The following is a 24,128-nucleotide window of genomic DNA, read 5'->3' on the forward strand; positions in this document are numbered from 1 at the left end:
CTCTCTCTCTTTTCTCCTTTCACTCTCTCTCTTCCTCTTCTTTCTCTCTCTCTCACTTTCCTCTTCTTCTCTCTCTCTCTCACTTCCTCTTCTTCTCTCTCTCTCTCACTTTCCTCTTCTTCTCTCTCTCTCTCTCTTTCCTCTTCTTTCTCTCTCTCTCTCTCCTTTCCTCTTCTTTCTCTCTCTCTCTCTCACTTTCCTCTTCTTTCTCTCTCTCTCTCTCACCTTTCCTCTTCTTTCTCTCTCTCTCTCTCACTTTCCTCTTCTTTCTCTCTCTCTCTCTCACTTTCCTCTTCTTTCTCTCTCCTCTCTCACTTTCCTCTTCTTTCTCTCTCTCTCTCTCACTTTCCTCTTCTTTCTCTCTCTCTCTCTCACTTTCCTCTTCTTTCTCTCTCTCTCTCTCACTTTTCCTCTTCTTTCTCTCTCTCTCTCTCACTTTCCTCTTCTTTCTCTCTCTCTCTCACTTTCCTCTTCCTTTCTCTCTCTCTCACTTTCCTCTTCTTTCTCTCTCTCTCTCTCACTTTCCTCTCTTTCTCTCTCTCTCTCTCACTTTCCACTTCTTTCTCTCTCTCTCTCTCACTTTCCTCTTCTTTCTCTCCTCTCTCTCACTTTCCTCTTTCTTTCTCTCTCTCTCTCTCACTTTCCTCTTCTTTCTCTCTCTCTCTCCACTTTCCTCTTCTTTCTCTCTCTCTCTCTCACTTTCCTCTTCTTTCTCTCTCTCTCTCTCACTTTCCTCTTCTTTCTCTCTCTCTCTCTCACTTTCCTCTTCTTTCTCTCTCTCTCTCACTTTCCTCTTATTTCTCTCTCTCTCTCACTTTCCTCTTATTTCTCTCTCTCTCTCTCTCTTTCTCACTTTCCTCTTATTTCTCTCTCTCTCTTTCTCACTTTCCTCTTCTTTCTCTCTCTCTCTCACTTTCCTCTTCTTTCTCTCTCACTTTCCTCTTCTTCTCTCTCTCACTTTCCTCTTCTTTCTCTCTCTCTCACTTTCCTCTTTCTCTCTCTCTCTCTCACTTTCCTCTTCTTTCTCTCTCTCTCTCACTTTCCTCTTCTTTCTCTCTCTCTCTCACTTTCCTCTTCTTTCTCTCTCTCTCTCACTTTCCTCTTCTTTCTCTCTCTCTCTCACTTCCTCTTCTTTCTCTCTCTCTCTCACTTTCCTCTTCTTTCTCTCTCTCTCACTTTCCTCTTCTTTCTCTCTCTCTCTCACTTTCCCTTCTTCTTCTCTCTCTCTCTCACTTTCCTCTTCTTTCTCTCTCTCTCTCACTTTCCTCTTCTTTCTCTCTCTCTCTCACTTTCCTCTTCTTTCTCTCTCTCTCTCACTTTCCTCTTCTTTCTCTCTCTCTCTCACTTTCCTCTTCTTTCTCTCTCTCTCTCTCACTTTCCTCTTCTTTCTCTCTCTCTCTCACTTTCCTCTTCTTTCTCTCTCTCTCTCACTTTCCTCTTCTTTCTCTCTCTCTCTCTCACTTTCCTCTTCTTTCTCTCTCTCTCTCTCACTTTCCTCTTCTTTCTCTCTCTCTCTCTCACTTTCCTCTTCTTTCTCTCTCTCTCTCTCACTTTCCTCTTCTTTCTCTCTCTCTCTCACTTTCCTCTTCTTTCTCTCTCTCTCTCACTTTCCTCTTCTTTCTCTCTCTCTCTCACTTTCCTCTTCTTTCTCTCTCTCTCTCACTTTCCTCTTCTTTCTCTCTCTCTCTCACTTTCCTCTTCTTTCTCTCTCTCTCTCACTTTCCTCTTCTTTCTCTCTCTCTCTCACTTTCCTCTTCTTTCTCTCTCTCTCTCACTTTCCTCTTCTTTCTCTCTCTCTCTCACTTTCCTCTTCTTTCTCTCTCTCTCTCACTTTCCTCTTCTTTCTCTCTCTCTCTCACTTTCCTCTTCTTTCTCTCTCTCTCTCACTTTCCTCTTCTTTCTCTCTCTCTCTCACTTTCCTCTTCTTTCTCTCTCTCTCTCTCTCTCACACTTTCCTCTTCTTTCTCTCTCTCTCTCTCACACTTTCCTCTTCTTTCTCTCTCTCTCTCACACTTTCCTCTTCTTTCTCTCTATCTCTCACACTTTCCTCTTCTCTCTCTCTCTCACTTTCCTCTTCTCTCTCTCTCTCTCACTTTCCTCTTCTCTCTCTCTCTCACTTTCCTCTTCTCTCTCTCTCTCACTTTCCTCTTCTCTCTCTCTCTCTCACTTTCCTCTTCTCTCTCTCTCTCTCACTTTCCTCTTCTCTCTCTCTCTCTCACTTTCCTCTTCTCTCTCTCACTTTCCTCTTCTTTCTCTCTCTCTCTCACTTTCCTCTTCTTTCTCTCTCTCTCTCACTTTCCTCTTCTTTCTCTCTCTCTCTCACTTTCCTCTTCTTTCTCTCTCTCTCTCACTTTTCTCTTCTCTCTCTCTCTCTCTCTCACTTTCCTTTTCTCTTTTCTCACTCTTTTCCCTTCTCTTCCCTTTTACCTTTCCTCTTTCTCGCTTTCCTTCCCATTTCATTTCTTTTCCTTTTCATCTTCCATTCTCTCTTTCCATTGTTCATCATAAAAATAGATTTAACCATTCTTTATGCCACCAACAATTGAACATAATTCTCTGGGGGCTCCGATGCCACATAAAGGAGCCGGCTTCAAATCTTTGTGTACAATGAGATGCCGCCAGAATGGTGCCCACTGTTGAGTATTAGCGCAGCCTGAAGGGAAAAAGGAAAATCGGCCTTTTATGTGATTACGTTGTCTTGGTTCTCAATTAAGCTCAAACAAAGCAAGAAATAAAAAAAATGGTCGAACTGAAGGATTTAAGACGCGTTAATTTACGCGCATTAACTTATACACAATTGCACTTCATGATTAGTTTATTGAGCGCCATAACGGACTACCATCAGTCGAGGATACATCCTCAATGGTCAGGTGCCTCTACTGGCGGATGCCGATGGGGTTGCTCTAGTATTTTTTGTAGGTTATATTACTCAACCTATTGAGCCCTAGTTTTTCAATCCTTACTTTCTGACCTTGTCACCTTCCTGCTATGGATACAAGATGGAGGGGTGCAGATAAATTAAAGAAAAACAGTTACACAAGCATATGTACACAGTGTGATGATGTATGGCTAGTGAGGGTTGAGGACATGAGTTGCATGGAAAGAAATAATATGAGAATAATACAATGGATGTGTAATATGGGATTGCATGCTTTGTCTCCAAGGACCTGTGCCGTAATGGATAAAGTCTTTAGTAAAGTTTAGTTCAGTCTTGGAAAGTTCGATCCTCAGTGTGGGCAATACTAACAGTAAAATTGCGAATTACTTAATCTAACAGGAAGAAACAGTATGCTACCTTTGTGGATTAAATAAGTGGTTCCATTTGACATTCCGTGCAGTTTCCCCGAGTTTGACAAGAAAGAGTCCCGAGTTTGATAAGATACACCTGGTGAAGGTCGGAGGTTACAGCAGTCAAAATGTGCGAATAAAACTCAAGATGAGAACGCTAGTCCGAATAACCCAAATGATCAATTCTTATCTCAAAAATTCAGAAAGTTAAAATGATTTTAAAGCTATTTCTGGATCAATTCAAAGTGGTGTTCAAGGATTAAAAAAAAAAAAATCAGAGATCGTTCCATTTAAATCTAGATTAATTGTTATTTAATCGCCTGGAATAAATTTATATAATAGGAAATAAAAATATAAATAAAATAATAATAATAACAACAACAAATTAAACAAGATTAAAATACATATATATGTATATATATAGCCAATAAATGTTTATAACAAAAAAAAATAAATAAAAAAAAATAAAATTACCCCAGCTACCTACGGTTTTAACTAGTCACATCTTACTGCAGTCCTAACCTCTATCTGCAGTCCTGTTCTCTTCCGCCATCTTGAATATACTTTTGTTTTCTTTTTGAAAAGAGGAGGTATTTTCTCACGAAATTAATCAAAGTTCCATACCCCCAACAGACTTTATATACACCGGATATACCAACAACTTGTTACAAATTAATTATACAACAAAGTGACGAATGATAGATGAATAAACAGTTAGACATTTCTCTACTTGAACATACTCGTCTATTTGTTTGTTTGTTTTTCTTTTCTTTACTCTTGTGATTCTGGTCCTTTCCGCATTGCTTTTGGCTTTTAAAACTTATATAGGCTTATTTAGTTTGCTTTAAGTATTGTTTAATATGTAAAAAGGATATTTATAGAAAGAAATACAGTGCAGAAGTATAACAGAATAAGCTATGCAGATTCACCTTTAGTAATAGGATTACATCAGCATGGTCACATAGAAATCTGTATCGTACGATATTCTGGGAAAAATTACCCTTTGTCAGATGTGTTTGACTTAAATTCACGATCAGATAGAAGTTCTGTATTGTATAATATTTCGGGAAATTTATCTTTGTCAGATATGCGTTCGACTTTAATTCAAATATGTGTGCAGTGTCTATTGTAAACATGAGTAGATTAGCGGAAATTGAAAAGGCTTGCCTGTTAAGAAAGGCTAAAGTGTTAAGCTACAGCTTGAATGTTTAAAGTCAAAGGAATTGACCTGATGTGCAAGAACAAAAACTCAAATTAAAAACATCTTAAAGCTGAGACTACTATATAATAATAATAATAATAATTATCATTATCAATATTATGATCATTTCTCTTGTCACATGTGTCTGCTCGTTGTTATTGCCGATTTTATGCTGATATGTGGATCATAATAAATGACTATGGTTTCTTTTCTCAGGCCTCCCTTACTTTCTGCAAGATTCTGGCAGTTTCTAGTAATGCAGTGCACTAAAGCACCCCAACATTGTAATGGATCCCAATTTTCTCACCACAACAGTTACGAATTCTATGTTCTACAACTTCCATAATCTTTTTATCTCCCTTAATTTTATTTCGTTTTAAAATCTATTATTCTTTATAAGTTATCTAATGTAGGGCCACTGTTGATATTTAATATTTTCCTTTTGTTTTTTATTTATCTATTTTTATGTGCATCTATTAATTAAATATTAAATGGTAGCATCTATTAATTAAATATTAAATGGTAGCATCTATTAATTAAATATTAATGTGCATCTATTAATTAAATATTAAATGGTAGTATCTATTAATTAAATATTAAATGGTAGCATCTATTAATTAAATATTAATGTGCATCTATTAATTAAATATTAAATGGTAGCATCTATTAATTAAATATTAATGTGCATCTATTAATTAAATATTAAATGGTAGCATCTATTAATTAAATATTAAATGGTAGCATCTATTAATTAAATATTAATGTGCATCTATTAATTAAACCAAACCGGAAATGGCAAAGGTTAAATAAAAGCTAGTCAATCAAAAAGAGGGGATTACTTTCAAAACTATCGGCGAAAAAAGCGACCCCTTCTTGTAGAAAAGTGGCCAGTTGAAGGTGAAGGAATTAATGTTTTTAGCCAATTTTTCGATATTTGTCATCCGAAGGATTGAGCTTAAAAATTATACCGATCTCATGAAAATCCGTCGCCTCTGTCGAAAGTTTTAGGCAGATATACATACATACGTTTAAACGGATAGGTGAGATTTATATTATTTTATTAGATCCAATATATAGTAATGTTTACCTTACGATTTACTTTTTTCTTTGAAGTTAATGCCTGAGCTATGAAGACATGTTTGCTGCAAGGCTACAAATTAAAACATGAACCAATAGCTATTATGTTATGCATACATATTCGTAATGCCGTTGTTCGAACTTCACCTGGCAAATTCCATTTTTTTTTTTTTTTTTTTTTTTTTTTTTTTCTTAATTTTCACACTTTTGCACAGATTTTTTCCAGTTAAAACCCAAATATAAAGTTTCGCATGGGTTCGAATACACTATATATTAAGTTTCATGTCTGTAGACCAAAACCTGACAGGAGTTTGGTAGGCAAAATTTTTTAAACAAATATATATACACACACACACACATATATATATATATATATATATATATATATATATATAAATAAAGAGGTTTGTGTTTACTATAACCTTTTTATGCAAATATTACACAAGTATAAATCATGTAGAATATCTGCATGAATATATTTACATGTAATAGTTAACTAAAGATGATCATGCCATAAGAAAACCGAAAAAAACTAATACGGAATTAATTAAAATGAATGTTTAAAAGAATATGCAAATTAGCTAGATCTTTTGCAGATGAATGCAATTCCATGACCCATATGTAACAAAGTTGTATTTTCTTTTTAAATAAATAGAAAAAAGGGTTTTTAATATGAATATCAATACACACAAAAAAAAAAATACAAATTTATAGGAGTATAGATAATATACTAAACAAGAGCAAAAGTTATAAACCGTTGGATTAGTATGTGTGCCTTCTGCTAAATTGATGGTTGAATATAAATTTGTGCTCATTTTTGCATTAAATACTAATCCCTACTAATTTCTGCTTCAAACAGATACCATAACACTTAGTTTGCTGCACCTTATTATAACAAAAAAAAAAGTCCATACAAAATTTTAGCCAGATCGGTGTAGTAGTTTTTGAGAAAATTTCTAGAGTAAATTTGGTATAGTGGAGACTAATCCTTATTAACTGTGCATCAAACGGATACCATAATACTTGGTTCATGGCACCTTATCATAATAAAGATCCATACAAAATTTCAGCCAGATCTACCCAGTTGTTTCCAAGAAAAAGCGGAACAGACAGACAAACTGACAGACAGACATACTAAAGGAATTATATATTGTTTTATTCTGCTTTGGTTTTCTCAAACAAGTTCAACTATTCCCGCCATAATCATGAAAACCAAACCATTCTGAAAGATGGCGAAATTAATGAGCGGTTTGAGCTCATCAGACGTCTAATAAAAGGTAATTATCTCAACATCTAACGTTAACGGAACATTTATTTGACAAATGAGAGGTTAGGAATGAGAAACTCTTGGAGGTGTAGTCATTTATAAAGAATTCTTTGTATATCATCTGGTTAAATTTGCCTGTGAGCATCCATCCTTTTTTTCAATAACGGGATGTTGAAGTTATTTACAAATATCGTCGATGTTGTTCATGAGGATCGGATTAGTCTAATAAGATTTTGGTTGCGTAACTTTGGAACTGGGCTGAAGAGTATGTACGTTATCACCATGCACCTCTTTTTAAAGGGTATGATAACCTAATCACCGAAGATACAATGCAATTGTACCGTGATTACCGTCGCAGGAACAAAGGAAAGAAAGAAATAAAAATCCGGGTCGGCATTTTTTTCTATTTTAACAAAAGGCATTTATTACCGTTACTTTCCAAACAATGCCTGCTTCTTGTTTTTTTTTTTTTTTTCTAACTGTTCATTTCGTGTGCCATGAGACTAACAAAACCCCACCATTTTGACACCAGCTTAAAAGTCTCTCACTGCCATTACGGGGCCACACGTCTATATCACTCTGCAAAGGAAGAGTCCTCGCCACAAACAGAACTCTGGTTTATAAACAATAACAAACTAGTTATTAATTTCATCGGTTCAACTTGAGGTGACTGACTACAAGCAGTGAACGATGCCTGTACAGACAAGTAAAGTCACAGATTCCACATAAACGCAGGCGAGTTAACATTTGAGGGGCCTCCAGGTCGGGAGCGCTTGACCAGCCCAGCCATTCAGTTTGCTGGCTACAACTCGAATCTATTTAGAATCCTTTCTTCGAATTCAACCCCTTTTTTTCGCCTCTCCCTTGGGGAGGAGGGCTAGTTAAAAACACCCTTTCTCGTCCTCTCAGGGCTCCTCTTTGTCTCAGTCACTCAACACCTCTCCCTCTCCTTCCTGGGAGGGGGATGGTTGCTCACACTGATATCTGTGGCAGTCCTCTGGACTTCCTCACTCAATGCTGTGTGCGTCTTTAACAGCAACGCCCCTCCAAATAAAAACATCTTCCTTGACATTTCAAGAAGACTAGCAAAAGTACCCGTTGTTGACTAGGTTCAAAAACAGCCTACAGAAAATGGACTCTGATTTATGAAAGTACTAGCAAGGGGTACCTGGCATTGCCCGGGTGTTTGGGGGGGGGGAGTTAAAAAAAAAAGTAAGTATGAGGATCGAACCCAAACCGTTGAGGCAAAGTGTGAAAAAAAAAAGTACGATATTAACCATTGTCCCACCGCGAGATGCTAACGGAAACACGTTTGAATTTATTTAATTAGTTGGATTTAGCAGGTGCCCGTTTTAAATGAGGTCAAGTTTTGACTGCGGGATAGTATTCATTTACTGCTGAACGCTTTTTTTTCCCCCGAAGATGTTATAGGAAAAAGACTAACCCACATACGGCAAGCAACAAATATTGAATATTTATCTTCCCGAAATCGAGCAAATTAAATAGATAGGCGAGCTTCGTTGTTAACTGTGAGATATTACGATGATTTGTATGTGATATAAAGAGTTTTAAAAAAGTTGTTAAGCGAGCGACCGCTTCTCTGAAAGAAGCCTTTTGTAGACGCACAGAAAAAGCAAACACACACACATACATACATACATACATACATTTTCGCTTTTATATTTATAGATAATTTTAATTCTGTCTCCATTTTTGAAATGATTTGGCTTATGTGCAACAAACCAAGAATTACAACTTAGTGGTTGGTCCTATTTTGATAGAGTGAAAGAAATGCAAAGATTCAGCTATCTCGTCTAATCACCTCCCCATCTCATTGCAGTATGCACCTCGCTGCATGCATTTATGACACTATCGTGTCACGATTGAGGATTCTAGCGAGGAATAGCATAGACAAATCTTATATAAAGTTACAAGGATGACCAGAGACTTTCGAATAGCCTTGTGCCTAATTTATTTCAACTGTATTATTCCTTCCAAAATAAATTTTTCAAAGTGTAGTATCTGTTCTATTCAAAGATGGTACAATAATATTGTGGAGTCTGTGTTCATGCCAGATGTCCCTAGAATGGAAATATACCACAAAACTTCTACAAGGGTTTTTGAAGTTAGACACTTCTATCCTCATTCCCAACCCCATAAACATGACGGCAATATACAAGAGGCAAAACGGTGGTTAACACAGAACAGACTGACAATTCGGCATGCCAAGTTCTAATCTAGTTTGTTCCACAGAAACATTTTCACTTAGAGATGTTAGCAACCTTCACGTGATCCCTTCCATAAGTAGTCAATGTCTTTCTAGAAAGACTTTCAACTAGAAAGATATCGGGGAAACCAATGCCAACAGTAGAATCATCTGATTCATATGAAATGAATGAATCTATAGTTGCCGGAAAGCTTACTGCAATATACAACATATATATTTTCTTGGTCTTGCATAGTATCTGTTCTGACCAAAGCTGGTTCAATATTATGATTAGGTCTGTGCTGGGCATCCATAGAATGGGAATATTTCACAAAACGCCTACAAGGATTTTGGAAGTAGACTCCCCACGACAGCAATATGCAACATGTAAAGGATACAACTGTTGAATTTACTTCGGGAATAGTGCATACCAAAGTTCTACAAAGTAGAGGTGGAGCAAGATGGGATTGTTTGTTCAACAGTTGTAAATTGGCTTCCTTTTTACTTACTGCAGTATTTGGGTAACCTATTACAGGGTGGTCCGATAAAAGTGTCACCCTAAAGAAAACAACACTACAACTTTATTTTAAAACTTTTATTGAAAAAATCAATTCAGGTAACTTGATTATGTAGTAGAGCTTACATTTATTTAATATAGATGCCTTTAGTCTCAAATCACTGCTTCGATACAGGTGATCCTGGATATGACCTTAAACTATATCGAATGGTGAAGCCCCAGCTTGCGGGCTTTGGGGAGTGTGGAGCCACCCTTTAATTGCCAGTGTTGCTAAGAAGGTTATATCTGCTGAGGTGGTTGACTACTTCTCTATTTATTATGGATTCCAGCAACTTACTCATGACACACAGGAGACTTATTGGTCTGTACTGAGAGGGGGATGACTTATCACCTGAATTCTTAAATACAGGGCATACTGATGAGGTTTTCCAGGGTGTTGGGAAGCACTTCTCCTTAAGGCAATGCTTAAACAGTTTGGTAAGTATGGGGGCAAGTTCTGGTTGTAATTTTTTTAACACTATAATTGGAATACCGTCGGGACCAGTTGCTTTACTGGAGTCAAGGTTCTTGATTAGCTTGGCGACCTCACGCACATTGCTCCCAGGTCCACTCTGATCCGGAGTGGTAGTACCTGTTAGGGTCCCAACTATGCATTAAATAGAAACCGACTTAAAAAAACAAATATACTCTATTAAAAAATTTTTCTTCAAAATCACTGGATTCGCCATTAAATAACCTGAAAAGGGTTGATATGCCGTAAAACAACCAAACAATCGATACAGGTTCGGAACTGGGAGCATGTCTTTTCCGCAGGAGCTTGGCAAATACTTGGTGGATAGCGGCGATAAGGCTGGCTTTGGTGTGGGAGGTCATGTTGGTGATGTTCTTGATGTATGACCAAGGTTCAGATTGAGGGAGGAAGAGAGCAGTAATAGAAGGGTACAAGGTCGTAGCACTCCTTCTGAAGCCAAGCCTGAGTCTTTTTGGACGTGGTCTAGCGCTGAGTTCTGCTGCCACACTCAGGGTCTGCCAGCAACCATCTGATTGCACCAGGGGATCACCACACTCTTCAGCACATCCCGATACATTTTGGTGTTGACTTTCAAGCCTACTTCGAAGATGCGATATAGCATGATGTGATCCCCACTTGAAACCACACCAAAGGCCATAACCATGGGCGGAAACTTTCATTACTCTGGACATGTCCCTGTTATTCTTGGCAATACAGCGATGCATTTTGAGGGTGCTGGCAATGGTCCTGTTGTCATAACTTGGATCGGTAGAGAGCATGACTTGTACAGTGGTGCATCTCCGATCTCGCTCGTTGAACATTGTGTCACTTTCAGACATGATAATAGGCTCCTATCGCTCTTGGGATTTGTACATAACTAGCCAGCAAGTAGATTGTCTGCAAAAAAAATAGAAAAAGAAAACCGGTTTTCATTAAATGGAAATGGAATCATGTCGTCTTTTCAAGAGTGACAATTTTATTGTTCCACTCTGTAATCACAACTATTTACAGGATATTGACATTATTATTATTACAAATAATTTATAATCTGGAAACCGTGGCACACGTATGTATACACATTAAAGGTACTATGGTATTAATATATAGACTAGCGGGACCTGTGGAAATTCCACAACAGCAGTAGAAATGAATTGTCGATTTTGTTTCAATAATAATTATTTCTAATTAAAGAAATTTTTATAGAATTAAAAAACATTCAACTTACTCTACATCTATTATTTTTTAAAATAAACCATGATACACGTATGTTAAAGGTACTATTACTGATAAATTATTAAATATTTCACAACCATTTTTACATTTTACATTACAATTTTAAAATAAATTTTCTATGAGAAATCGTATCAAGGAGGCCATTAATACAGGATAACAAGTTTTCACTAAGAAAATAAACATAAAATTAAAAAAGAAAAAACGTGTCCTTAAAAAAAAAAAAGTATGGCTCAAAAGCAACATCATTTTTTTTTTTTTTTTTTTTTTTTTTTTTTTACATTGTATCTTTGGTGATCAGGAGATCCTATTTATTAAAAAGGAGGATATAAAGTGATAACATACTATACACATTAAATCAGCATGTCTATATACTAATTTAATGTTTGTAATATATTAATACCTTCTATCCTCCTTTTTAATAAATAGGATCTCCCGATCGAATAATTTTTAATCTGGAAACCATGACACACATACGAGCGCACGTACAGTATTAATATATATATTATTTGTACTCATTAGGAGTTCTCACACAGATCATTGTTAGATATTGCTCTCTGACAGTTAGTGGTGTTCCCTGGAGTATGGGTGACAATAAGTCTCCCCAGATTTCCAGTAATCTCCACGACTGTGTTCCTATGATGCAAATTTATTAGCATCATAGGAATTATTATGGCAATGAACCATGCCCAAGTTTCCAGTCCTCTTATTACTCGTTCAGTAGAGGTCTGGTTAGTGCTTTCTCTCCCCAGTCTTTCTATTTTCTTTGGCCCTTCATGACTATTTGGTGTGGTGTCAATCTATTCCAACACTACATTTTATTGTTGTTATTATTATTTGTAGTAGTAGTCGTTTTGGGATATATTTCATTTTTGCTTTAAGATTTCTTGGCTGTTAACTATATTGCATGATTGCAAAAATAATTTTTTTTTTTTTAAATGCTATTTACACTTTTAATTTATTTTTATTTTAGAAAGTGCAAATCTGCTCAGGTTGTTTATAAAGATCAAATGCAATATTGCGTTGGGAAATGTGCAGAGAAGACAATATGTGGAGACATTACCATTCCCGAGGAGCATCTTGAGGTAGGGTTTTTCTTTTCTTTTCTTTTCTTATTCATATTTTTATTTATATTTTTTAATCTGTTGGAATGGATTTGATTGGATAAAAATTATTTAGCATCAAACCAATCAGTAAACAGCTTTAAAATTTCTAGTTTTATGAATTTCTTTTGCAGTTTTTCATTGGTCAACAAGGCAGTTTTTTTTATTTGACTGTTTTCTTTTTCAGTTTGTCTTTCTTTATGACTAGCAGCGGTACCCAGTATTGCCCGGATGTTTAGAGGTGTAAAAAAAAAAAAAAAAAAAAAAAAAAGTATTAGTATGGAGGGAGGCTCGAACCCATGACAAACCTGATGGCAGAAAAGAAAGTGAAAGAAAACGTGAAATCTTACCGCTACGCTACGAGACCATACGAAGTGAAAAGCGTCGAAATTTAGTGATGTCAATCAAAAAGTTGACTTACTAGCAGGTGCAGAAACGAATGTTGGCTGAAGCCGGGAAGCTGCTTTCGCTTTGATACGAAAAACACCAACAAACACACGAGAGGATGGAATAGTGTGAATTTTATAAAAAGCGATCAAAATAAATCTAAAGAGGACGTCCCTTCGCAAATCATAGATATTATGATCTAGGGAGCATATAAAAAGTTCTAAAACATATAGATTAAATGCTATAAAAATTGGTACAAATCTGATTTTGTGCAGCATATAGTGAACAGTGGCAGGCAAAAAAAACAAAAGTATTTTTCATTCTGCCTGAATGGATCAAAGTGGATTTGCAAATGGCATTGCTATGATGCATGAACTTACACATCGATGAGCTGAAAGTTTCATCTCGCTGTTGCAGGTATTGACCGTGTGAGACTCCGACAAAGTGACTTGTCATGGACGTACGTCTGAAGCAGAAATGCATCATTGAATTCCTCCATGCAGATATAAATTGAGCCAATCAACATTCACCAGTGCCTGTTACGAAGCCAATGCAGTTGATTTCAGCACAGTTAGGAGATGGGTTCGTCGATTTTAGAGTGGTAACAGATGTGGGTCAGAAAACGCGATCTGAACTTTTACGATAAGCACATCATTCATCGCTGATAAAAGTGTATTGAGAATGTAGAAAAATAAATTCTAGAGCACAAAAGGCCACTCATTTTAATGGAACCACTCCTGTGCTCATAGCTCTTTAATTAACGCTTATTTCGATTTTGATAATTCATTGCATAATTTTGATTTTATGCTCAAGCTTAAGGAATCTTAAAAAGAAATTAAAATTCAAGGAATCTTGTTGATCGTCTAGCAGTGTTTGCTTCAACATTTTCTGGCAACTTTTCCGGCTGCTTACCATAAACTGCCGGAATATGCTGACCCAACTTTGGGTCAGGTTCTGGATCGGTACCAATCCATCATTGTGGATCCTGCCATATCTTGGATTAATGCAAGAAAAACAAGGATTTTCTTTTTTTTCTTCAATTTAATAATTTTAATATGGAATCTTGAATCTTACTGGACATGTGAAACCATACACTCTCTTTAGACAACAACCGCTGACCCTAACGCAGTTTCCCTTGTCTTCTCTTTCGTCTCCTATTCTGGCCATGTCGTCATCTCTTACATTAGTGACTGCCGAGACGAGCGAGCACAGTGGTTGACTGTTTATTATGTGTGAGGGGAAGAGGGGTGATGCTGATGAGGTGTATATATCTTTGTGTATATATATATATATTCTTGTGTCTGTGATGTATATATAATTGTGACATGGCCCCGACCGTCTGTCTTCTGTGTGTGCACATGTGTGTAACACTCGTGTGTGTGTCACATATAAGATGATCCCAAGACAAGTACCTTTTCTCGTTCTTGGTCGGTGCCACTTCGCGATGATTCATGCCTGCTCTTCAAAATAATTTATTTGATTTTATTGTTTGAAGAAGTCTTTATTTGGATTCTATCATTGACAGAGCAGCCTCACCTTGCTGAATCGATTCAGATCTTTTTTCTTTTATCGTTTCCTCATCTTGAATCAAGATTCTCTCATTATGCTAGACTGTAGATTGTCAAACTCAAACTGTACTCTGACTAGAAAAATGCACATGCATCCCTATTTATTTTAAGGTGTGTGTATGGGGCTGTAAACCCCGTTAACCGCCTTGCACTCAAAATACACTCACTGACCTTTGGCGTGACCCCTAGTTGCATGCAGGTGTACGCATTGTCAATGAAAGTCAATGTGTTGATCTATGTACCAATCACCTTTGTTTGACCATTTATACTCTTTGGCACAAGTAAGTTGTGTTCAACTCGGTACCGTGTTAACTGCATTTTTGACACACACCATCACAAGTATAAAAGGTAAACAAGAAAAAAGACCCTGACACATTCTGTAGATATCAGTTGTGTGGGTGTGTGGAAAACGACCATCTAAATGCTAATGTTCACATCTTTGTCACCAACTGAACATCTGTCGCAAACTCAAAGCTGTCTGTAAACTGTTACCAACTTTCGGAAAACTCACTCCACTTAAAAAAAATTGTAAATTAACTCTAAATATATTACTTGTATTGATCAGATATAGTAATAAAAACAATCACCCTTCATCTAAATATATTGACTTTTACTTTTTGCTCCTTTGTCTCATCCTATCTGTGGCGTAGCAACTATCTTTGCCACCCAGGGCAGTTGTAAGATTTACTCCCATCCTGGTTGTTGATAATCAGTTAACCTTCGAAATTCCAGAAAAGTCCTAAAAATTTTTATTATCATGAAATTACAATCAATCTTAGACTGCTGTTATTAGTCCCAGACGTACATTTCATTATAGAACTCGTATACATATACAGTCGTCATCAAAGAAAATTCAAGATTTTTCAAAACCAAAACGTATAAGTCAAATCATAAAAAAAAAATGTTAAATGAATTTTACTGGATGCACAAAGAAAGACTGGATGCACAAACAAAGGAAATCAAAGATTTTTCTAAACAAAAATTATTTTTTGCAAGAGAACTGCTGCAAAGTATCAAGTAGGTTTAAAATTTATAAACATTTTGCACTTTTTTTTTTTTTTCAGCCAAGTTATTAATATATTATTCAGTCCGTGACAAGTCCCCTCTGTATGGAGAGAACTGCTAACTCTCTAAGCCTTGTCTGGCTCATTATGATCTTAAAAACTCATTTTTGTATAAAATTTCTTATATGTTTTTAGGTTTTTCTATTTTTACCCCCCCCCACTCCTCAAAATGATGCCGCCCTGGTACATGCCATCTGGGACGGACCACCCCTCCCGTCCTCTCTTTTGCTACATTTATTTAAGACTAGCGGGGGTTTCCAGTGTTGCTCGAGTATTTGGAGGTGTGTGTTGAGCAAAAAAAATGAAAAAGTGGTAGTAGGCAGGCAGACTCAAACCCGTGATGAGTAGGCGGAAAAGAAAGTGAAAGAAAAGCTATGTCATGGACAGAAGACTTGCAGAAGTGACTGAGTTCATGCAGGTGCAGAAATGAACGTCTGCCTTTCTGCTGTTTTATTTATTTGTTTCCCAACGATGTTAGGGAAAACCAAAAAGGTGGAACTCTGGCAGTGTCCAAATGAATAGCAATTGTCTGATATGAAGGGTTTCCCTCACATTGATCAAAGCTGATTACCTTTTTGGACGTCCCTGCTGGAAGGCCAGGCAGTTCGATTTGCGTCAATCAGTTTTACTTTATTTATATGAGAAATAGAGACGAACATGGGGAACCAGGGATTTTTTTAAAAGTCGATCAAAATAATGATAGCAATGACGTTCATTCTGGAAGTGTAGATATTATAATCTAGGAAGTATAAGGAAAGTTCTCCAAAATAGTAACCTTGTCGAGAAGCCCGGCAAAAAAAAGCCTTTCTTGGGCATACAAAAGCACGCGTGGCTGTTTTCCCCTTTATGTATAGACTAGCGGGGGGTTACCCGGCGTGGCCCGGGTGTTTGTAGGTGTGTATGTTTGGGGGTGATCAAAACAACCCTGTTTTAAAAAAAAAAAAACGTTGGCCAGGTGTTTGGAGGTGTAAAAGAAAAAAAAAAGTTTTAGTAGGAAAGTAGGCTTGAACGCTGAACCTTTGACGTGGAGGTGGAAACGAAATGGAAAAAAAACCCTGGGACCTAACCATCTCGGCCACGAGAGAAGAGGAATGAAAAACATCTTAATTTAACATTTATAAAATGAAATTGACAGGTGCGAGAAATTTGAGTCGCGTGATGTTTGACCTTGAAACATGATGCGGCTGCAAGCCAGTTTTTGCTTGTTTTATACTGAAAAGCAAAAGAAACACTCGGCGATCGAAATATCTGAAAAAAATAGCACGTGAAAGTCGGGCAAATTGAATACACACGCGACTCCCATTCTTAAGTCGTAGATATTATCATTTAGACGTGATATAAAAAGTTTTAAGAAGAAGCGAGCTGAGCGAGAAGGCCGACGAAAAAGGCCTTTTGCAGACATACACAAAAAGTGAACATGCATACATTTTCGCTTTTATATATATAGACTAGTGGGGGTACCCGGCATTGCCTGGGCGTTAAGAGGTGCGTGTGTGTGTTTGGGGGGGGGGGTTAAATCGAAACAAAAGAATAAGCAAAGTAATAACCCTGTTTAAATATTATAAAAAAAATACAATAAATGAACGTGATACAAACGAACAATGTTAAAATTTCTTAAAATTGGAAAAACAAAAACTAAAAAAGAAAACGTGAATGTGATGAAAAAAAATGAAATGTGATGCAAAATGAATGATGTTAAAACTTTAAAAAATCTGTAAAATAAAAAGACAAAAAACAGCAAACGCGTTTCAGCTGACTGGGAGGGGGGGGTAGATGGAAACTAAAAGTAATAAATATTTAAAAAAAAAAAACAGCGAAAAAAGTTTTGGAAGGGAGGTAGGCTCAAACCCGAAGCCTGACGACATAGCATTACGCCACGAGGCCAGGAACTTTAAAAGAGTTAAAAATTAGCATTTAAAAATGAAGGTGGTTTTCTAGGTCAAATATGATACCATAACAGAAGCAGAAAAAACAAATTCACAGCGCAAATTTTGTTATAAGATAAAAGTGGCCGAAATAAAAGAAATTTACGACATTGTTTCGTAATTGTTAGATATTATGATCTCGGTAGCATATAAAAAGTTATAAGAATGAGCGAGCAAGCTGAGAAGCAGCCAGAAAAGCCTTTGCCGGACATACAGAAAAAATGCATACAGACACACACATTTTCGCTTTTATATATATAGATGCTCTTTGTATGCCTTGGTGAACCATATTTCCACTACTGCCTTTCTACTAACCTCACTTTCTATACTTTTGTTCAGCTAATCAGCTTACTTCATTTTGTTATAGTTTGTAATTCCTTATGTTATGAGTGGTGGCCACCACTGATAAGGATAAAAGAATTACTTAGCTTAATATCCATAAAATTACTTGTTTGTGGCAATTTTAAATGCGATATTCGTTTTCAGCATACCCGAAAACCTCTGTAAATCCTTATGTTAAAGGTGACTGTTAAGGTGGAAAGGAAGTAACAATTTACCAAAACGGCTTTAAGGCAGCCCCTCCCCCAAATATCACCATGTGGCCAGAAAGTTGCAATTCGACCCAGTTTTGAAAGAACTCAAGTGGTTTCTGTATCTTTTCTTTAAATGTAGTTTCAGTGGATCCAACTTAGTATTATTGTATTGGTATTATTTCTTGTGATCATGCTACATTTGTATACCACATTTGAAATTAAGCAGTTCCCACTTAGTGGGCAATTATTCTTATTTCTACGACTACAATTGTTTTCAGCTACATTATTCATATTAATACAGGGTGACCCCCCCCAAAAAAATTACTGGCCCCAACTCTAATTAGGCCCCGTTTCTTGGTGTTTTGTCCAAATGAAATGAAACTTTGGTTATAACTAGTTTATTATATTCAAAACATCACATCAAAACACTAGGGTATTTGGCCTTTTTTTCTCCGTTGACTGTAAAATGCTAAGAAAAACAATTGAATGTCCTGTTTTTTTTTGGGGGGGGGGTCACCCTGTAGGAACACAGCCATCAATTGCATATTCACAACCTGTACCAACTGAACAACTCAGAAGTCAACCTGGTTTTGAAAGTACTCAAGTGGTTTCTGTATCTTTTCTTAAAAGTAATTTCAGTGGATCCAACATAAACCTTAATAAATATAGAGGAGAATAAGAAAGGCTATAGCAATACAGGGAACCGACCGTTGTATTAGCGTGATGTATGAACAAAAATGCACAAACGAAACAAGGTCTTATTTGTTTTGGGTTTGTATTACTGTACACATAGATTCGAAAAAGTTGTCAAGAAACAAATATATAACAAATAACTGTTATCAAAGGCAAGATAAGTTACTTTTCTATCTAACTGGATAATTTTTTTGTATTTTTATGTAAAAAGTTTATTCGGTTTGAAAAACAGTGTCTATCGATGTATTTGAAAAATACAAATGGTGGTGGACTCTGTTGAACACGTTAAGTTTGTGAAAATGAGTTAAAAATATAAAACTATCCAAAAATGCTGTTAGAAACCCACCAAATATATGTCAGCTTATGTAACGTTAACATATGTTGAGTGAGTTTCTAGCAGTATTTTATATAGTTTTTTAGTTTTAACTCATTTTCTCAAACTCACCATGTTCAAAATAGTCCGCCGCTATTTGTAATTTTCAGATACAGCTATAAACACTGCATGTTTTTCAAGCCGGATAAACATTTTACATTAAATAACAACATTAAAAAATTATCCAGTTAGGTAAAAAAAAGTAACTTCTCTTGCCTTTGATAACATATATTTGTCATATATTTGTTCTGACAACTTCTTTGAACCTATGTGTATTGTAATACAAACCTGTTTTTATTATTTTTTGTCTTTGTATATCCCTCTATTTTTCAAGATAATCACAATACAAATCGGTACACACAAACTTGAAAAATAGATATGCGAAGACAAAAAATAACTATAACAAATAAGACCTTTAGTTTGTCTATGTTTTGTTCATACATCACCCTGAATATACAGCAACCAGTTCTCTGCATTTCTATATCCTTTTTATATTCCTCCATATTTATTTACCAGCAATGCTTCAAGTAAAGTACTTTTCTCTGTTATAAACCTAAGTATTATTCCCCATAATTATGCTACATATGCATACCACATCTGAAATTAAAGCAGTTCTCATTTAATGGCCAATTATTCTTATTTCTACAGTTACAATTGTTTTCGGTTATTTTAATCATGTTAATAGGAATATGGCCATCATATATTGCACTATTTTCGCATTGTATTTTGCTATTATATCCTATCGTAGATGCAGCTAAATTTTTAGAAAGAGACAAAGATAGTTTAATAGTATTTTTATTAAAAAGCTTACCGAATTTACGTTTATTGTTACTTTAATATGTTTATCATTCTGTGTATCATGTTTTGAAAATTTCAGACGTGCTATTGTGTGCATTGTGATGATGATGGATCTCAGCAATCAGCGAAAAAAGGGCCAGGGGTGAATAATACAGACTTCATTCTCTACGTCGCTGCCTTGTCATCTGAACGATGTCACCATGGAAACACAATTGCCTATGCAGCCTACTGTCAGCAAGAAAGATCTTTAGATAGGTATGAATGATTTTCTTTTGTTTCTTTATAATACAACCCTCCCTCTTTCCTAAGAATCACTCTATCAGTGATCAAGATGTCAGCACTTGGGTTTTCAAATTCAAAGGGAAGTAACTCTGTACAAAACAAAATTTATTTTAAATTTATTTACTTTTTTTTTTTAAACAAACTGCAGAGTGACCAAGAAGTTATTGAGGCATCACTGAAGGATTTTTAATTTGATTAGATTATCTATTTTTTATGGTGCCTAATGGAATTTAAACACTGCTTAAAGTTTATAAAATACACTTGAATATGATATTTTAATCGATGCAGATTTCGTATCTATTATGATAGAGCCAGTTCTCTATTGATTATTATATTGTACCCAATATATAGTAGTTATAAGTTTTTAAAAAAAATTTTGACTTGGGTGTTACAGAAAAGGCTGTCCCCTTTCCATGTAAATAAGAACATTAGATAAATGAAAATGAGATTAGGATAAGCCGAGACTCGAACCTTGTAAGCAAGGTTCAGAAATTGGAATGTTAGAAATTAGCTATTGTTGAATTCTATTGAAAATAGTTAGATATTGTTTGTATTGTAAAAAGAATTGATTGTTCGTTCTTTTATGAAAACTGAATTAAAAATGACGGCTAAAAAGAATGAACAATACAAATTAAAAATATATTGTTAAAAAATTGGTTAGGTTAAAAAATAAGAATTCTTTGTTTGCAGAAGTGTTTTGGAAAACGTGTGCTTAGCCACGTGAGTTGGTCACGTTTTGGAACCACACATCTGACGTCATAGCAAAAAGGGAATTCTCAATATAGGAGCTAGAATTAGTCAGATTAGGGCAGTCGAGTTCGAGCAGTCAGCAGAGTCAGTGAGAAAGAGCTGACATGGTCCCCTTAGAGGCGAAGGGGTAGAAGTTTAACCATGTAGAACAAATGTGAATTCCTGACGTCATTATCATTTCGGCCAGTCAAATGAAATAAAGAATCACAATCAATATTTGTAACTGTTTGTCTTCGTGTCATCATTCCACAAATTGAAGGTAATGTGTTAATCATCTTAATATGAACTTTATGTAACCCTTACAAGAAATGTATCTCTCCTCATCTCTAATATTTGTTACAAGAAATATAAGAACTGTGCATCTACCACCCTATCACCCTTGCTATATTAGTTAAGAAGAAACACCACAGAACTTTATAAATATCTCCCCCTCTCTGTCTCCCTCTCATCATCATCATCATCATTTGTATATTATATGGCCCAAATATGAATCTCCCGTCATACCTCCTCAATATGAATGTCCCCTATGCAATATGGGTGCCATCAGCTAGAATCGAAACCAAAACATTTAGCATTCCAGCGTTATTCATTATCATCTAAGCTAACGACAAATGGATATCAAATCTTTAAAAATTAACCGACTTAAGCATATAAATGCATATTTGCATATGCATAGAGGAGCACTTTAAGTCGACTTATGCCAATCAAGTTCCAATTTTTTTCAATTTCGACTCCTTAGCAGCTATTTTTTTACTGATTAAAAACCAAATTTGTTCCACAGGTCTCAATCCATTCTATATCAAGTTTCAGGTCTGTAGAGTAGTTTGGTTGAGACCATTATGCACACCCACAAACAAGAAGGTCACTTTATATATATATATATATATATATATATATATATATATATATATAATGAGAGAGAGATGATATGCAATATTAATTTCTACAGGCTTTGTTTCTAGAGCAATAGCTCTAGACATATCCAAGGCTTTTGATAAGGTATTGCATAAAGGTCTGCTTCACAAGATTTCCAGCTTTGGAATAGCTGAAAATGTCTTAATTATTAAATCCTTTCTCTCTAATAGGTTTATAAGAGTAGTCGTCAATGGGCAGAAATCAGAGGCTCATAGTATCAACACTGGCATCCTGGGCCGAACTCTCTTCTTGATCTTCATCAATGATCTCCCAAATCACATTCTCAGATCAGTCGTAGACATTTATGCAGACAACAATACAATCTATGGCAACATTTCAACAATGATCAAGATCTTTCTGATTCTCTCTCTTCTGATCTTGAGCACATGTTGCAATGGGGAAAAAGGTGGCTGGTTAATTTTAATGCATCTAAAACCAAGCTTCTCTCTTTTCATGATAATCGCTCTGACCACCATTTGGCCCCAATTGAAATGAATGGCTCTCATCTTGGGGAAACACTATGTCTTGACAAGCTTCTGGGATTGACCTTCACTCCTGATTTGCATCAAATCTGCTGCCAAGATTGCTGGAAAAATCATTCTATCACTCCAACAGGTATCTCACTATAAGTGCAGTTCTCTACCTCTACAAGAATCAAATATATCCTAAAATGGAGTACTGTTGCCACATCTGGGCAAGAGCTGCTCGGTGCATCCTATCTTGCCTTGATAGTTCAAAACCGCTTTGAAATCTAGTAGACAATGCTCTTTTCTCTTCCCTGCAACCTCTTTCCCACGGAAGAGATGTTGCCAGTCTGTCTTTGCTATATCATTATTTTCATGGTAAGTGCTCATCTGATCGCCAATCTATTTCCCCCTTGCCAAATCCCCCCGCCCCCCCCCAAAAAAAAACACTGGACTAGCTACAACCACTATCAACAATTTTTTTTTTTTTACACAGGCATCACCACATTATCAAGGCCAAGAGGCCACTCGAGGATAAGGGTTAAAGAGTGTACCGTAGAAATTGGACAATATAGTAATCAATTGGGTAAATTTGTTAACTTATATGGAACGGTTCATCAAGAACTTGTTTACGTTAGACTTGAAGACAACTATATTGTAGTCAGCCGGAAAGCAGGAAAACGGAAGACAATTCCACAGGCGTGCAGTTCTAAGAAAGAAGCTTTGTTCATGGAATCTACGTTTAGGTTTAGGCACAGATAAAGAGTGGGGGGAATTATTGATATGGTTTTCAGCTAGACAAGTGTTTGTGAACGTTTGGCGAGGGGGGGGACCATAGACTGAAGCTCAGTCGAACACTTTCCATGAAAATAATGATACATCAGAGACAAACTCACAACATCTCTTCTGTGAGATAGAGGGGGTGCAGAGAAGACAAAAGGACATCTACGAGGCTACGAAGTCTATTTTGAACAAGTCCTTTCTAGCAGCTCCTGCCCAGAGGAGGCAATTCCATCCTTGGACGTACCTGGCTCTTATATAGATAGAGAATTGCATCAGCAGTGAGATATCTACTGGATCAATAGAAAGATCCCACCATTTTTCCAGTGGCCTTGGCAACAGATTTGATGTACGTGTTCCATTTAAGATCAGGAGTAATGGTCAAGACCAGAAGCTTGTCAAAACTTGAGGCTCCTGAAGATGAGAGCCATTCATTTCAATTGATGCTAGATGTGGATCAAAATGTTGATGATGTAAAGAGAGAAGCTTGGTTTTAGATGCATTAAAAGTAACCAACCACTTCTTTCCCCATTGTACCACGTGCTCAAGATCAGAGGAGAGAGAATCGGAGAGAACTTGGTCATTTACTGCCTTAGATGTGCTACCATAAATGGTAGTGTCATCAGCATAAATGTCTACAAATGATGTAAGGATGTGATTTGGAAGATCATTAATGTAGATCAGGAATAAAGTTTCTTTCCTTTCTCTATCTGTGCCTAATTCTAAACGCAGATTCCATGAACAAAGCTTTTTAGAATTACCTGCATGTGGAACACTGTTCCATTGACCTATTTCCTAGCCAATTACAATATGGTAACCTTCAAGTCCAATGTAAACAATATATTGAAAAATTCTTACTTAATAAAATATTTCATTTTAAATATTCTGCTGGACCATATATTTTTCCAATGCCTACAAACCTAGCATCTCTAATATGTCATCAGGGGTGTTTCTTTCATGTAAATAGAAAAGAATGTTTGTTTTTTGAGAAAGAGAGAGTTTCCCCTGAAATATCAAAATATTTTCCAGCATCTTACATTCTATCTACAGTAAATGAGAAGTGTTTTACTTAAATAGGATGTAAAAGATTTACTAAAAAAAAATTAAATGGATACATTTTTTTTCTTAAAGAAAAATATCATGTGTAATGTTTTCTTTCACCATTCTATTTTTCCGCATTGCATACAGCATTATTA

At 36.1% G+C, this 24,128-nt stretch overlaps 1 protein-coding gene across 1 annotated transcript in view; it reads left to right on the top strand.

Moving 5' to 3' along the window:
• The window catches only part of LOC145259978 (leishmanolysin-like peptidase), a 109,674-nt gene that overhangs the window by 50,960 nt on the left and 34,586 nt on the right, over nt 1-24,128 (top strand). Inside the window, exons 3-4 of the mRNA XM_080117970.1 lie at nt 12,271-12,382; nt 19,821-19,996. Of these exons, the coding sequence (XP_079974096.1) occupies nt 12,271-12,382; nt 19,821-19,996 (288 nt within the window). The remainder of the gene's footprint in view (nt 1-12,270; nt 12,383-19,820; nt 19,997-24,128) is intronic.

Source organism: Euprymna scolopes, chromosome 35, assembly GCF_053919585.1.
Source record: "Euprymna scolopes isolate OS-2025 chromosome 35, ASM5391958v1, whole genome shotgun sequence".
Taxonomy (NCBI): Eukaryota; Metazoa; Mollusca; class Cephalopoda; order Sepiida; family Sepiolidae; genus Euprymna; species Euprymna scolopes.